At 45.3% G+C, this 17,015-nt stretch overlaps 1 protein-coding gene across 1 annotated transcript in view; it reads left to right on the top strand.

Moving 5' to 3' along the window:
• CACNA1C (calcium voltage-gated channel subunit alpha1 C) overlaps positions 1-17,015 on the top strand; it is a 1,308,019-nt gene that overhangs the window by 1,208,884 nt on the left and 82,120 nt on the right. The window contains 2 exon segments of the mRNA XM_030214166.1: positions 10,749-10,840; positions 12,146-12,311. Of these exon segments, the coding sequence (XP_030070026.1) occupies positions 10,749-10,840; positions 12,146-12,311 (258 nt within the window).

Genomic DNA, 17,015 nt, shown 5'->3' with positions numbered 1-17,015 from the left:
TACCCGCTAGATCAATGGCTGGTGATAAGGTCTCAGACCCAAAATGGACACGCGCCAATTTTGATTTTGCCACACGTCCATTTTTGGCAAAAATTTTTAAAAGGCATTTTTTACAGGCAAGCTGAAAAATGGATCAATGCGTGCCCAAAACCCGCGCCTACACTACCGCAAGCCATTTCTCAGCGCATCTTACTAAAAGAACCCCTAAATGATCAAATGGTGCACAAAAAACATTGAAAATTAACTGAACATCAAACTTTATTTAATTCATCTATCCATTTAAAATTTTTGATGTTCAGTTAGTTTTTAATGTTTTTCACGCACCATTTAATTGTTTATTTATTTATTTATTTTATTTGCTGCATTTGTATCCCACTTTTTCCCACCGTTTTGCAGGCTCAATGTGGCTTACATTATGCCAAAATGGCGGTTCATATCGTCTTATTTTATTTTTTCATTTTTTTGTTTTGCATTTTTAATTTGTCTTACCACGTATTTTATCATTGTACTGCATTTTTGCTTTTTGATATTCATATTTATTTTATTTATCTATCTATTCACACCTATTTATTTTACGTCTGTCACATCCGTCGCTCCCTCCGGCTGCTCCTCCGCGGGAGGTAAGAGCCGGCATCCGCCACGGCAAAGACCGGCTTTCTTGAGGCTGCGGCGGGGAGCTGGGGCTCGCCGCAGGGATGGCTGCCCAGTCCGGGGCCGAGGCCGGGGGGCCGGCGATCGCGGCTGCCGGACTCTCGATCACCGGCTATGGGGGCTGTGCTTGCGCCAGTAGGGGAAATGGCGCCGAGGCGCGATGGCCGGCGTCTCTGTCACTCTCGGGCGCGGGAACCCGAAACTCCGCCTCAGAGGAGGTAGATTGGGAGGCCAGTACTGTGGTCCCGCCTGGGAGGTCGGACAGAGCCAATCAGAAGGGTTCTGTCTATAACCAGGTTCTGATTGGCCGGCTATGTCTACGGGGGCTGGGCAGTTGAATGCTGACAGTATTTAAGGAGCGGGCCGGAGATAGGACATTGCTTCAGGTTCTGTTTCCCGAGGCCAGTCTCCGCTTGTTCCTGTGCTCAGTTGGTTTCCATGTTCTTCTGGTTTTGACTTTTGGACTGTTCCTGGTTTTCCCTGCTAGCCGCCTGCCTTGACCTTTTGCCTGATTCTGACTACGCTGTTAGCTGCCTGCCCTGAACTGTTGCCTGTTCTTGGACGTCTCCATTTCCATCTGCCCTCTTCTCTCCTGGTTCCAGTCTGGGTCAGTTCGTGAACCCCGCGGTTCCAGAAGTTCCGTTGACCGCCTGCAGCTGGGGGCTCAACCCTTGGTGAACGGCGGTCGCCGCGGGTGAAGACTTGGGGTTGCACGGCTGTCCTCTGAGGTCCTTCGGGGCCTTGCGGGACCTAAGGGCTCACCTTCCTTGTGGACAAGACAACGTCATAAAGACTTCTGATGAAAAGGCACACCAGCTGAAACATGGCTGTGTCGAGTCTTCCAACTACACACTTGCAGTACTTTGGAAACAATAAAGACTTATTTACACCATCCTGCTTTGGCTTTCTCATCTTTGTTTTCCTCACTCCTTGTTGATGAACTCCAATTTGCTGCCAGTTATTGAATTGTTAGGCGTGCAACTGACTTTATTCAATAAATTGCACATGCAAATTAGCGTGCTAGTTGGAAATATGAGCACACAAGTTTATCGAATTAAGGGGTTTCTGTATAGAACCACTATGTATGAATTTTCAGCCTGTATATGGATAATAAGGGGCTAAAGCATATCTAACTGTTCCACCACTATTCATATAGAGCTGGGGCAGTTAGGATTGAGCAAAGAGGGGAGCCATAAATTATTCATATAGCAGTGATATTCAACCACTATGCGTATACCCTCTAGTTCTATAAAATTTGCCAAAAATTGTGTTCGCAAATTTGGGCAGTTGCCCAATTTGCGCTTGCAATTTAATTGCATAATGAGTCAATTAGTGTCAATAATTGGCTTTTTAAGAAGCAATTATTGGCACTAATTAAATTTAATTGGCATCTATGCACGTAAATTTAGGCGTGGGAGTCACTACTAAATTTTACGTGCGGCCCATAAAAGGGGGTATGGAAATGGGAGGGTCATGGGCATTTTGGAATGAATTGGGGGCGTGGTTAATTGGGGCACTTCATAAATTTAGGTGCAGACATTTGCACCGCTTTTTTGTTGGTGCAAATGGTGGCACCTAAATTTATATGTGACTCCTCCACGTAAACGCTATTCTATAAACCGCACCTAAATTTAAGCGTGGCTTATAGAATAGCACTGATTTTTTTAGGCACTGTATATAGAATCTAGCCCATAGCCTCTATCTAGCAGGCATAAAATAAATGCAACAACGTTCTTTGTACCCCCTAATTCTACAACCTTGAGCACACAATTTTACGTGTAACACACAAAGTTGTGCAAGCAAGTTATATAATAGTGTCAGTTATGCACATAGTTTAATTCTTAGCTGCTAATTTACTTTAACAGCCAATTTTGACTATAACAAGTGTTAATTGGTGCTAATTGGCAGTAATTAGCAGTTACACATCTATCTGCCCTTAGGATTCTACAAATTGTGCATGCAAAATCCTTAGCAACTGCAAGGGGGCATGGACCCAGGAAGGGCATGAGCAGGTCAAGACCATGCCTAGTACTGACCCATATGGGTTATAGAATACTATCAGTTACATGCCTAACTACCAGCAGATAGGCGTGAACATTTATACCAGCTTTAGAGCTAGCATAACTGCCCGTGGCCAACTACAAACCTTGATCAGTCGGCATGATAGTACAGAACTAACAAGAGGAGGCATCCTTGAAAAAATCCCTCTGAAGCCAACTCCATCACTCAGCTGATAAAGCTAAGTAACATCATATTTTGTTAAATTATCAAACAGAAAGGGCAAATAAGTGCTATAGTTCAGAAAAGAACTTTTGTGTTAAAATAAAGTAATATAAATTATAGGGGGACCTATGACGATTAGGGTATCCTCAAGCATTGACTGAGAATATTTGGTTTGCTTGAATCCCCATACTGAGGTCTCAGTTAGAAAACTCTATATGAATGATATACTTCACTGAGAAACAAGCAATACAAGCAACGCAGACATATTGTTTATTTACGTGCCTAAAGATAGGCATATAACTTAGGACTTAGGCCCAGATGCACTAAACATTTTTCATCGTTAAATGAGCCCTCAAGGAAGAATTTCCTATCCTTTCCATGCACTAAAGCCTATTTTCCGACGACAGTAGCAGCTAACGAAAACTGAATGCAGATGAGCAATTCTTCTACAAATCCCATTGAAATGACATGCACTAACCTTTTCCGATTCGTTTAACGCAGGAGAACACCGTGAAATCTAACGAGAGTCTGTACCTCTCGTTAGGGCTGTCTGTCTGCTAGAAGTTAACAAAATCCAATAAAAAAAATAACTGGGGGGGGGCGAAAACGCGTCAGGGGCGTCCTTTATTGACGCCCCAGGTCGCCGCTGCTCCCCTCTCCCTCAGCACCAAAAAAGAAAAAAAAAAAAGGATCGGGAGGGGGCAAAGGCGCTCGTCATGAGCGTCCCGTATGGACGCCTTGCCCCCCCCCTGCTGCTCCCCGCTCCCCCCCCTCCCCCCCCCCCCGCACGAAAAATCTCCAATTTTAGCAGCCCCGGGCCAGCCCTCCTCCCTTCCTGTATTCTCCCACACTAACTCCGCCTCCTGCCATGCTCCGGTCCCGTGCCCCGCCCCCGCCGTCCCCCCTTTGGTCGTGACTGCCGCTCCCCCCGTCCAACGACCCTCCCCTTTGCCTTACCGGCCCGTGCAGCGCCTCTCACCTCTGCTGCACGGGCAAGAACAGCTGATCGGCGAGTCAGAAGGCCTCCTCAGACGTCCCTTCTTTCTTCCTGGGCCCGCCCTCCTCTGACGTAGGTAAATTGGAAATTTTTCGTGCGGGGGGGGAAGCAGGGAGCAGCGGGGGGGGGGGGGGCAAGGCGTCCATACGGGACGCTCATGACGAGTGCCTTTGCCCCCTCCCGAAACACACGTGTTTGTGGGTTGTTTTTTTTTGTTTTGACAGCTGGGCCTTTGTGGCATGCGCAGAGCAGCCAGCATAACGCTTGGGCTGCTCTGCGCATGCTTTAGGCGCTGATTAACGACGGGTTTAACGATTATGTGATACATCCTACTTTGCAATACCGATCCGAACATTTCTGGAGTGTTTTTGTAGTGCATGCCTCGTTTTTTTAAAATCGTTAAGCACTTTTACGATTCTTATTTTTTAACGTTTGGTTGATGCATCTGGGCCTTAACCTTGTAATTGCCAATATGGAATTGGTGCTTAATGTGCATTATCCCAGCGTCTAATTTAAGGCGACCTTTTGAGAATTACCCCAATTTGGCCAAATATCTTCACTATCCACTGGATTCTATATAGCGCATCTTACATTCCATACTGAAATCTAAGCGTATTCCATAACAACATGCGTAACTTAATTGGCTTAACAAGCTAATCAGCGTTGATAACAATGCCTAACAAGCAATAATGAGCACTAATTGGCAATAACTAGAATTTACATGCACAGCTCGCTAAGTGTATTTTGTAATGAACTGCGCCTAAATTCTAATGCGTGCAGTTCAAAAGGGGCGTGGTTATGGGTGGGGAAATAGCATTCCAAAATTTACACGCACAGTTATAGAATATGGTCCAGTGCGCATAACTCTACGCACAGGGATTTACACCACATTTTCATTGGTGTAAATGGAGGCATGTCGTTTTAGGCATTGCAATATCAACTAAGCGTATTCTATATACCATGCTTAAATCTAGGTGCCGCTTACAAAATACGCTTAGCCGGAAATGTTTACCGTACTGGTTTTTTAGATGCCGTATATAGAATCTGGCCCTATAAGGATAATGACTGGCACTCAGCAGTGAATGCCTATGTTCAGTGGCACTGATTATAGTGGTTATTTTAGAAACCCTATTCGCAATGTACACATGTAGAGGATAATATTCAGCCAACAGTGCTCAACGTTTTCCTGACTCCTGCCAACGTTATTCCTGGACATTCAACGCCGGGCCCTGTCTGGGCTTCAGCATTGAATATCCTGTTTGTGCAGAGCCAGCTAACGCATAGTCAGTTAAGTCGATATTCAGCACTTAACCGGCCATGGGTTACCACATACAGATTAAACTGTGATTTATGCGGTCTCATTTATGCACTAAACCTGGCCGGTTGAGTTCTGAATATCAGAAATTAGCCAGCCAGTGCTGACTCCACCCTCAGAACACTCCCTAGATAGCTGATTTTTCACATAGGTACCAGAGAAAATAACCAGTTAACTGTTTCTGAAAATGACCGGATAGCCCCAAACAAGTGATTTAGTTGGTCAGCGGCTGTTTCTGACTATCGACTCCATAAATACCAGCATGTACACTTATATATCAAACATACATTGAAAACTCCATTTCAGAAATCCAGGATGTACATGTGTAAATCTGCAATGCAAGTATATGACAAGAAGGTGGGATTTGGGCAGGACTAGGGCGGGTGCAAACAAAATTCATGTGTATTCCCATATCAGAAGGGGACGTACATCTTTGATCATCAGGATTCACAGCTGCTTATGTAGAAGTTTTGTAAAAATGCTAATTTGGGGCAGTACTATACTGGAGGGTTTAGGGGAGTCTCTCCCTCAATCCCCCCCCCCCCCCCCAGTGTTTTTTGCTCCCCCTAAAATTGATGTGGCCAAACAATTGTGGGCTCTGTACTTAATTGGGAGCATATAGGTATGTAGGTTTCCAAAGCGGCACACATGCATGTCTAGAGTCTAAAATACAGTCTAGAGTGGAGGAGTGGCCTAGTGGCTAGAGCACCGGTCTTGCAATCCAGAGGTGGCTGGTTCAAATCCCACTGCTGCTCCTTGTGATCTTGGGCAAGTCACTTAACCCTCCATTGCCTCAGGTACAAACTTAGATTGTGAGCCCTCCAGGGACAGGGAAATATCCAGTGTACCTGAATGTAACTCACCTTGAGCTACTACTAAAAAAGGTGTGAGCAAAATCTAAATAAATAAACAGACACTTGTAAGTGCTGATACTTAGCCATACCTGTTGCTGAGCTGTCTCCTTTGAATTTTTAGATGTTGACATTGTAAAAGGTTCCTCTGTCACACATAGCCGGTACCTACATGTATGTTCCTGCATGTATTTTAGAACTGGCTCTATATCGGCATATCCTTTTCTAAAATACTACTGACCTGGCTATCTCAATTACGATTTCTATGTTCTATCTGTAATAGATTTTAAAAAATTAAAAAACAGAGAAAAGAAAATAATATGATACCTTTTTGGACTAAGTTAATACATTTTTTGATTAGTTTTTGAAGGTAATCCTTCTTCAGAACAGAAATGAACAAATGTTGACAAAAACCAGACCATATAAGTGAAACATGGTTTATAATGGGATAGTGCAGCAAAACTGTGAAGAGGGCCACAAATGGAACAATGCTGTGGAGGCAATCGTGTGAGGAAGCAAATTTTGTTGCGAGACCCGGCACAGCCTGTGTTTTCCCTACATCAGGGGTCTATCGGATGAAATGACAACACAATGTGTCTTCTCATAAATGTCTTCACTCAATGATTTTATTTATTTTTATTTATTTTATTTATGCATTCTTGTATTCCACTATTATCCAAAAACAACTTTCAGTTCAAAGTGGCTTACAATTTACATTTTGTTGGAGTTACATTAGTGTTACTACTACTACTATTTAACATTTCTAAAGCGCTACTAGGGTTACGCAGCGCTGTACAATTTAACATAGAAGGACAGTCCCTGCTCAAAGAGCTTACAATCTATAGTGTTGTGCATCTATAGTTTGTGTGGTTATTCATAGAGTTTTTGAAGAGATAGATTTGAAGTGGAAAAGGTAGTGGTAGCTTTTGTGTTCAGTTGTAAAGTTTTGGTGATATTCATTCATATAGTTTTTGAAGAGGTAGATTTGAAAGGAAGGCGACGATATCTTTGTGATTAGCTGTAGAATTATTTGAAGAGGTAGGTAAACAAAGGTACAAAATCCTCATATCTGTTATAAATAGATCAACAGGAGGGTTGATCATTTTACAACAGATACCAGAATTTTATACCTTCATTTACTATCATTGAGTGAAGACATTTTTGATGTGTTGCGATTCCATCTGATAGACCCCTGACGCAGGAAAAACATGAGTTCTGTTGGGTCCCTAAATAAAATTTGCTTCCTCGCGTGATTTCCTCCATATCGTTGTTCCATTTGTAGCCCTCTTCACTGCTTTGCTGCATTTTTGGTTCTGTGTCGCCGGCTCCCTCCGGACTGCTTTGCTTGTAATGGGATAGAAAAATTATAAAATTATACTGCCCTATCACCCTCTTTTCACCCATCCATTTCTCCCTGTCTCTCATTGACCCAACTCTCCCTGTTTCTCATCTAACCTACCCCACCCTCTCCTCCTGTGAGGCTGTCATTGGAATGCTTTTGTGTTTCATTTATATATTCTGATATTTGTCAACATTTGCTAATTTCTGATCTGAAGAAAATGGGTTACCTTCAAAAGCAAATCAAAAATGTATTTAGTCCAATAAAAAAGGTATCATCTTATTTTCTTTTCTCTGTTTTGTTTTATTTCTATTTATTACCTTTAAAAATGGACTATCATGGCTACCACACCACTGTTTTCTATCTGAAATGGGTCTTTATGTCTTTACTTATTTTAAAAACTTGTATGCCACCTAAAACCTAGATGGTCTCCATAAAAACACACATAATATCACAAAACAAAAAACAACAGTACATTATACACACTGAACCAGTGGTTCCCAAACCTAGACCTGGAGGCAGGGGCGTATCTGCCTGGGGCCACAGGGGCCTGGGCCCCCGCAGATTTCGCCCTGGACCCCCCTACCGCCGCCAACCCTCCCCCGCTTTCTGTTTCTGAGTCTGACGTCCTGCATGTACAACGTGCAGCGACGCCAGACTCAGAAGAAACTTTCGGCGCCAGCTTTGCAGACTGCAGTGGAAGAAATGAAAGGACCTCGGCTTGGCTGGCGGGAGTTGGGGGTCCCCCGCCAGCTGAAGGAATTCTTTTAAAGGCAGCCGGCAGCGGCAGGAGGAAGCGGACCTCGGCTGGCGGGGTTGGGATCCCCCGCCAGCGAAGGTAGGCGACAGCAACGGCGGGGGGAGATTGGCAATGGCAGCGGCTGGGGGGAGGGGGATCGGCAATGGTGGCAGCGGCGGGGGTGGGGGCTATAATGTGCCCCCTCACTCTGGCCCTGGCCTCTCCTACTGCCGCAGTTCAGATACGTCCCTGCCTGGAGGCACCCCAGCCAGTCAGGTTGTCAGGATATCCACAATGAATATTCATGAGAGAGATTTGCATGCACTGTCTCCGCTGCATGCACATCTCTCTCTTGAATATTCATTGTGGATATCCTGAAAACCTGACTGGCTGGGGTACCTCCAGGACCAGGTTTGGGAACCATTGCACTGAACAATTTTTCATGCTGAACCACCATAAAAGCTTGACTGTCCAACAAATAATATGGAGGTTGTTTTATTAAACCACGGTAAAAAGTGGCCTGCGGTAGTGTAGGTGAGTGTTTTGAGCACTCGCCGGGCCAGTTTTTACCGCATCTGCAAAAAAGGGCTTCTTTTTATAGGACAGGAAAAGGGCATGCGATAAAACTGAAACCAGTGCGCACTTAAAACTGGCCTGGGCCCTTAACATCACCCATTGATCTAGCAGTAAGGGCTCACACTCTACATGTGCGGTGACCAGTCTGCGCACGCCAACTGCCGATTATTGTCGGAAATGCTATGCATGGGAGGAAATAAATAAATAAATCATCCACGCATTATGGGTGCATGTAAAATCTGAAATTACTACCGGGGGCACAGTAGTCTGGCGGTAGTCTCATTTTGGCGTACCCTGCATGCGCGTAGAGCCTAACGCACCTTTGTAAAAGGGCCCCATAGTATCCAGTCTACTCAGTTTTTTTTTAAAGGCTGTCACAAATAGCTGTGTTTTTAAAAGATTTTTAAATTGTAAAGGGCTGCTACACAGATGCGTTCCATAGGAACACCCCAGACACAGAGAAGGCAGATGCTCTAATCTCAGCATTATGTATTTTCACAGCAACATCTGTAGAGAGGCACGTGGAGGGGCATAATCGAAAGGGACATCCAAGTTTTGTTGAGGACGTCCTCGCAAAACGTCCCAATGGAGGAGCGGGGAAACCCATATTATCGTAACAAGATGGACGGCCATCTTTCATTTCGATAATATGGTCGGGGACGCCCAAATGTCAACATTTAGGTCGACCCTAGAGATGGTCGTCCCCGATTTTTGGCGATAATGGAAACCGAGGATTCCCATCTCAGAAACGACCAAATCCAAGCCATTTGGTCGTGGGAGGAGCCAGCACACCAACCGGGCACCCTAGGGGGCACTGCAGTGGACTTCATAAATTGCTCCCAGGTACATAGCTCCCTTACCTTGTGTGCTGAGCCCTCCAACCCCCCCCCCCCCAAACCCACTACCCACGACTGTACACCACTACCATAGCCCTTATGGGTGAAGGGGGGCACCTAGATGTTGGTACAGTGGGTTTGTGGTGGGTTTTGGAGGGCTCGCTGTTTCCTCCACAAACAAAACAGCTAGAGGGGGATGGGCCTGGGTCCGCCTGTCTGAAGTGCACTGCACCCACTAAAACTGCTCCAGGGACCTGCATACTGCTGTCACGGACCTGAGTATGACATCTGAGGCTGTCAAAAAATATTTTTAAAGATATTTTTTGAGGGTGGGAGGGGTGAGGGTTACTGACCACTGGGGGAGTAAGGGGAGGCCATCCCCGATTCTCTCCGGTGGTCATCTAGTCATTTCAGACACCTTTTTGTGCCTTAGTCATCCAAGTGCTCGTCATCGACACCCTTTTTTTCCATTATGGGTCGAGGACGTCCATGTGTTAGGCACGCCCAAGTCCCGCCTTTGCTACACCTCTGATACGCCCCCTTGAACTTTGGCCATCCCTGCGACGAAAAGCAGTTGGGGACGTCCAAAATCGGCTTTCGTTTAGGCCGATTTGGATGACCCTGTGAGAAGGACGCCCATCTTCCAATTTGTGTCGAAAGATGGGCGTCCTTCTCTTTCAAAAATGAGCCCAATAGCAATCTTGGACCTCAAAGTCCTTCCTGGGTGATATACCTTCAAAACCTGTTTGAAATAAAATGGTACACTAGACTATAGAGTCTGATGTACAAGTACCAACGTAAACTGAATCCTTTGAAGTATTAGCAACCAGTGTAGCTGTTTAACAATTGGAGTCATATGAACAAACTTTGACACACCCACAATTAACCTTGCAACTGCATTCTGGACCACCTGCAATGCCCTGACACTCGAAACAACTAGTCCAAGGTACAAGGCATTGCAGTAGTCCAGCCGTGACAGAACCAAGTCTGAACAATACTTCTAAAGTCATACAGTGATAACATAGGTCTTACTTTATGCAAAAGATGTTTGTACAATGATTATACATATTTATGTAAATAAACCTGCTGACCACTGGCTTTGAAACTTGACTTGAAAACTCTCACATGTTACTGAGTCAGCCAACTGAAGGCTACATAAGTGTTTCAGGAAAGGAAGAGGAGACGAAGTGCTGAAATTTCTCACCCTTTGCTCTTTGTTAGGTGTTTGGTAAAATCGCCCTGAATGATATCACAGAAATCAACAGGAATAACAACTTTCAGACCTTCCCTCAAGCTGTGTTGCTGCTCTTCAGGTGTGTCTCTTAAAGCCTGTGAGTGTGAAGGGTGGGCATGCTGAAATTCAGAGCTGCCAAGCTATTGATAGAGTCTTTTTGGCCAGTCCTGGTTTTAAGCTCAGCGTGGTATTTATAGTCACCTGATTCTATCCATTGAAATTAGTGCTGCAAATTCCATAATGCATCATGATAGGGTTGTTGGAAATCAAAGACTGACCTAAAATCTCCCATCTGAAAATGGGTAACATGGCAGCTCTTATCATTTCACTGGAAATGATAAACATCACCATTTTCAAAGTTAGAATGTCCTGGCAGGGACACTTTTTTTTATCCTCTGCACCATGAACTGTGATATTGTCCCTCCCTCTGTCCTTGAAGACAGAATGACCACTGAAATAAGGTTATAGGTGGCAGCATGTGCAGTACATTTGAGAGACTGAGATCATACTCCACATAACCTGGCTCAGGAGTGCAGTTCATCAGTGTCATGGTATGCACGAAACAAATCCATTTGGAGACACACTGCCCTTAAGTGGCAGCCATTAGTGAAGAACCAGAACACTGCACAAAATATAAATTGTACTTGCACTTATTTTACTTCATTGTGTGACAAATGTGGCCTTGATCTACAGCATAAACTTCAAACTATAGACCTTAGACTCTGCTGCTCTTGAGGTGTTCCTGCTAATATCTGGACAACCATGGGCACCCATTTCAAAGGAGTTGTGTGCTATTAGTATTCTATAACTGAAATATCACCTGTTTCATGTAATGGCACTGGCCATTACGGGGTAATTTTATAAGGAGCAACCTAGGTGCTAAGAATGCGTGTAAATGCAAGTATTTTACTGGAGTCTGCACTTACGTGCATAGATTATAAAATTCATTAATTTATGCACTTATACATGGAAAGCATGTGCTAACACGTACTGCAGACCTTGAGCTGGCATCTACATGCACTGTTTCCTCTAAGCTGAGCGAATGTCCTCCAACTGTAGTGCATCAATATAATATTTTCAATTGCTAAGGAAAGGCAGAGTCCTTGGAATCCTGCAGAACCTGCCTGCCCCTCACTATTGAAAATGTGATAGTGAAACAGCACCCCCCACTGGCAGGGCTGTAGGTGGAGGACTCCCGCTCAGCTTAGAGAGAAAAGTGCCTAAATGTGCATATATTCTTTCATGCCTATGCTATTATTGTATAGCATCAACTAAATGCGTAGTTAATGTTATAAAATAGGTGCATGTAAATGCACGTTACCTAGGCAAGCGTTTGTAAAATTACCCTCATCATTTGTCTAACGTCTCCTCTTCTTTCTCCCAGGTGTGCCACAGGTGAAGCTTGGCAGGAGATTATGCTTGCTTGTCTGCCTGGCAAGAACTGTGATCCTGAGTCTGATCCGGGAAGCTCCACTGAAGGAGACTATTCTTGTGGAAGCAGTTTTGCTGTTTTTTATTTTATCAGCTTCTACATGCTCTGTGCCTTCTTGGTGAGTCTGAAGCTAACAGAAGATCAGAAATCATTGAGCTCTTTTTGGTAGCCAGTGTTGCTTCTTTGAAATCAAATTGTAATACAGGATATAGACAGAAATCCACTGACAGATGGCCAGTAAGAGGCTACTTTTGGGTTCATAGGGGACAGTAAGCAGGCTGTGAATATTGTTGAGGTGAGCATCAAGACTAATTCATGAGGTCAGCTTTGACTCTAGCAAAGCTGATAGATGGGTAAATGTTGAAATTCACTGAAAGAACTTTACCGTGTTTTGTGGCAAGGGAAGAAATATGAGCACCTACGTATTAATAGATTTGAAATTGTAACTTTGACTCGCCTAAAGTTCACTTTTCAAATCGGTGGGTTGTAAGGGCAAATTCCAATATCTCTGATTGCTGCAGAAAGAGCAGAGCCTTCACAATACAGCATTCAGAGGATAAAGTATCAAAAATGTAAACCAGCTATTAAGACCTGGCTTTTTCCCTAGACATTCAATATTCCAGAAGATTGTTTGCTGCTAGTACCACTGTTCTCGAAAATTGCCTCTGCCCTATCTTTTATCTTATCTTTCCTTTTTTCTTAGCTATCCCTTCTCCCCAATATCCTTTCCTCCATGTTCTTTAACATAGACCGTGATGAATGCATGTTTATCCTTTACTATCTTATTTTGTAGTTCCTTTCTTTCTTTTTCATGAGATTGCCTGTTATTGCTTTTGGCACCCCGACATAATAGACCATATTAAAAAAAACCCTCCCAAAAAAAAACCCACAACAAAACAACCCAAGACCAGTGGCGTAGGAAGGGGGGATCGGGAGGGGCGGTCCGCTCAGGGTGCACGCGCTGGGGGGGGGGGGGGTGTCGGCTCGCTGGTTCCCTGCTCTTTCTGCCCCGGAACAGGTTACTTCCTGTTCCGGGGCAGAGAAAGCAGGGAGCAGTAGAACTAGAAGACATGAATTGAGATTGAAGGGGGACACACTCAGGAGTAATGTCAGGAAGTATTTTTTCACGGAGTGGGAGATGGATACATGGCATGCCCTCCCACGGGAGGTGGTGAAGATGAAAATGGTAATGAAATTCAAACATGCGTGGGATAGAGACAAAGGAATCCTGTAGAGAAGGAATGGATCCACGGAATCTTAGCGGAGATTGGGTGGCAACACTGGACTAATTGGGAAGCAAAACCAGTGCTGGGCAGACTTCTACGGTCTGTGCCCTGATCATGACTGAATAGATATGGATGGGCTGGAGTGTAGATTTTTAGGGGCTTCGACGTTAACTTCAGACATTTTAGTACAAGAACAGTGCTGAGCAGACTTCTACGGTCTGTGCCCTGAAAATGGCAAGGACAAATCAAACTCAGGTATACATATAAAGTATTGCATACCATGTATAATGAACTTATCTTGTTGGGTAGACTGGATGGACCGTACAGGTCTTTATCTGCCATCATTTATTATGTTACTATCAGGCTTATTTTCGAAAGAGATCACCGGCGATCTTCCGACACAAATCGGGAGATGGCCGGCCATCTCCTAAAACCAGCCAAAGTATAATCGAAAGCCGATTTTTGGACACACTCGCCGGCATTCCGTCGCGGAGGTGGCCAAACTTCAAGGGGGCGTGTCGGCAGGGTAGCGAAGGCGGGACGTGGGCGTGCTTACGAGATGACTGGCTTCAGCTGATAACGGAAAAAAGAAAACCGGCGATGACGAGCATTTGGCCGGTTTTACTTGTTCTATTTATTTTCACGACCAAGTCTCAAAAAGGTGCCCAAACTGACCAGATGACCACCGGAAGGAATCAGGGATGACCTCCCCATACTCCCCCCAGTGGTCACCACCCCCCTCCCACCCAAAAAAAAACTTTAAAACATTTTTTTGCCAGCCTGCATGCCAGGCAGCTCCATGACAGCAGTATGCAGGTCCCTGGAGCAGATTTAAAGCCAGGTGCACTAAACTGCACGGAAGAGTCCTTCCCTTACCGATCCCTTAGCAAATCGATAAGGGAAGGACATGCATGAAGGAAATCGCATGCAAATGAGCTGCTCATTTGCACGCGAATTTCCTTCCCTAGGAGGGGAAGCCCGTCGGCCAGCTCGTAAAAAAAAAGGATCTTGCTGATCAGTTATGTTATGACTTACTTGTTCTGGAGTGCTGTATTTTGTGATACTGTTTTGAGAAATGTTCAATAAAGACTTCATACAATTTTTAAAAAGTCCCTGCCGTGCATTTTCCCTTGATGGCCGTCCCTGACGTGCACTTCCCTTAATGGCCGTCATTCTCTTGATGGCTGTCTTTCTCCCCGAACGGGAAAATCAAAACTGTTTTTGCTTATAGCTTTTTTAGTAGCAACAGTGGGATTTGAACCAGCTACCTCTGCATTACACAACCACTGATGTAACCACTTGGCCACAGCTCCACTTAGATGGCTGTCCCTGCCTTTTGATTATACCCCTTCAAGTCTCTCTCAGCAAATCACAGCGCCGTTCGATTATGCCCCTCCACGTTACTATATGTTATATGTAACTGCCATTTACTCCCATTTTTGTGCATAACTTCCATTTTAGCACCTAACTTTTGGTGCACTATCAGGCTTATTTTCGAAAGAGAAGGGTGCCCATCTTTCGACACAAATCGGGAGATGGGCGTCCTTCTCCTAGGGTCGCCCAAATCATCATAATCGAAAGCCGATTTTGGGCGTCCTCAACTGCTTTCCGTCGCAGGGACGACCAAAGTTCACGGGAGCATGTCAGAAGCATAGCAAAGGCGGGACTGGGGTGTGCTTAACACATGGGCGTCCTCAGCCGATAATGGAAAAAGAAGGACGTCCCTGACGAACACTTGGCCGACTTTACTTGGTCCTTCTTTTTTTATGACCAAGCCACTAAAATGTGCCCTAAATGACCAGATGACCACTGGAGGGAATGGGGGATTACTTCCCCCTACTCCCCCAGTGGTCACTAACCCTCTCCCACCCTAAAAATAAATTTTAAAATATTTTTCCAGCCTCTATGCCAGCCTCAAATATCATACCCAGCTTCATGACAGCAGTATGCAGGGTCCCTGGAGCAGTTTTAGTGGGTACTGCAGTTCACTTCAGGCAGGCGGACCCAGGCCCCCCCCCCCCCACCTGTTATACTTGTGGTGGTAAATGTGAGCCCTCCAAAACCCACCACAAACCCAGTGTACCCACATCTAGGTGCTCCCCTTCATCCCTAAGGGCTATGGTAGTGGTGTACAGTTGTGGGGAGTGGGTGTTTGGGGGGTTAAGGGGGGCTCAGCACACAAAGTAAGGGAACTGAACTAAACATGAATGTTCTGGAGGAAAGGAGAAACAGGGGTGAAATGATACAGACGTTCAAATATTTGAAAGGTATTAATCTGCAAACGAACCTTTTCTGGAGATGCGAAGGCGGTAGAAAAGAGGACATGAAATGAGATTGAAGGGGGGCATACTCAAGAAAAATGTCAGAAAGTATTTTTTCACGGAGAGAGTAGTGGATGCTTGGAATGGCCTCCCGCGGGAGGTGGTGGAAATGAAAACGGTAACGGAATTCAAACATGCGTGGGATAAGCATAAAGGAATCCTGTGCAGAAGGAATGGATCCTCAGGAGCTTAGTCGAAATCGGGAGGCAGGGCTTGTGGTTGGGAGGCGGGGATAGTGCTAGGCAGACTTATACTGTCTGCGCCAGAGCCAGTGGTGGGAGACAGGACTGGTGGTTGGGAGGCAGGGATAGTGCTGGGCAGACTTATACGGTCTGTGCCAGAGCCAGTGGTGGGAGGCAGGGATAGTGCTGGGCAGACTTATATGGTCTGTGCCAGAGCCGGTGGTGGGAGGCGGGGCTGGTGGTTGGAAGGCAGGGATAGTGCTGGGCAGACTTATACGGTCTGTGCCAGAGCCGGTGGTTGGGAGGCGGGGATAGTGCTGGGCAGACTTATATGGTCTGTGCCCTGAAGAGCACAGGTACAAATCAAAGTAGGGTATACACAAAATGTAGCACATATGAATTGTCTTGTTGGGCAGACTGGATGAACCGTGCAGGTCTTTTTCTGTCGTCATCTACTATGTAAAGTAAGGGAGCTATGTTCCTGGGAGCAATTTATGAAGTCTACTGCAGTGCCCCCTAGGGTGCCCGGTTGGTGTCCTGGCATGTCAGGGGGACCAGTGCACTACGAATGCTGGCTCCTCCCATGACCAAATGGCTTGGATTTGGTCATTTCTGAGATGGGCGTCCTCGGTTTCCATTATCGCCAAAAATCAGGGACGACCATCTCTAGGTACGACCATCTCTACGGTTGACCTAAATGTTGAGATTTGGATGTCCCCGACCGTATTATCGAAACGAAAGATGGCTGCCCATCTTGTTTCGATAATACGGGTTTCCCCGCCCCTTCGCAGGGACATCCTGTGAGGACATCCTCAGGAAAACATGGGCGCCCCGTTTGATTATGCCCCTCCACATAGATTTAGGAGGTTTCCAGTATGAATTAGAAGCAGCTCTGCAAAATCAAGGATGTTTAAAGAAAGATCAGACACCCGATATATAAAACCATTTAACCGGCCAAGAATGGGTCCTGGCTGGTTAAATGACACCAAACCAGCTATCTGGTAATACTCAGCGGGAGATAGTTGGTTATCTCCCACTGAATATTGCCAGTTAGCACTTAGTGAATAGCCGGTTATATCTTGCAATATAACCA

The sequence above is a fragment of the Microcaecilia unicolor genome, chromosome 9 (genome assembly GCF_901765095.1).
Source record: "Microcaecilia unicolor chromosome 9, aMicUni1.1, whole genome shotgun sequence".
In the NCBI taxonomy this organism is placed as follows: Eukaryota; Metazoa; Chordata; class Amphibia; order Gymnophiona; family Siphonopidae; genus Microcaecilia; species Microcaecilia unicolor.
This window is presented reverse-complemented; position numbering and strand designations above follow the sequence as displayed.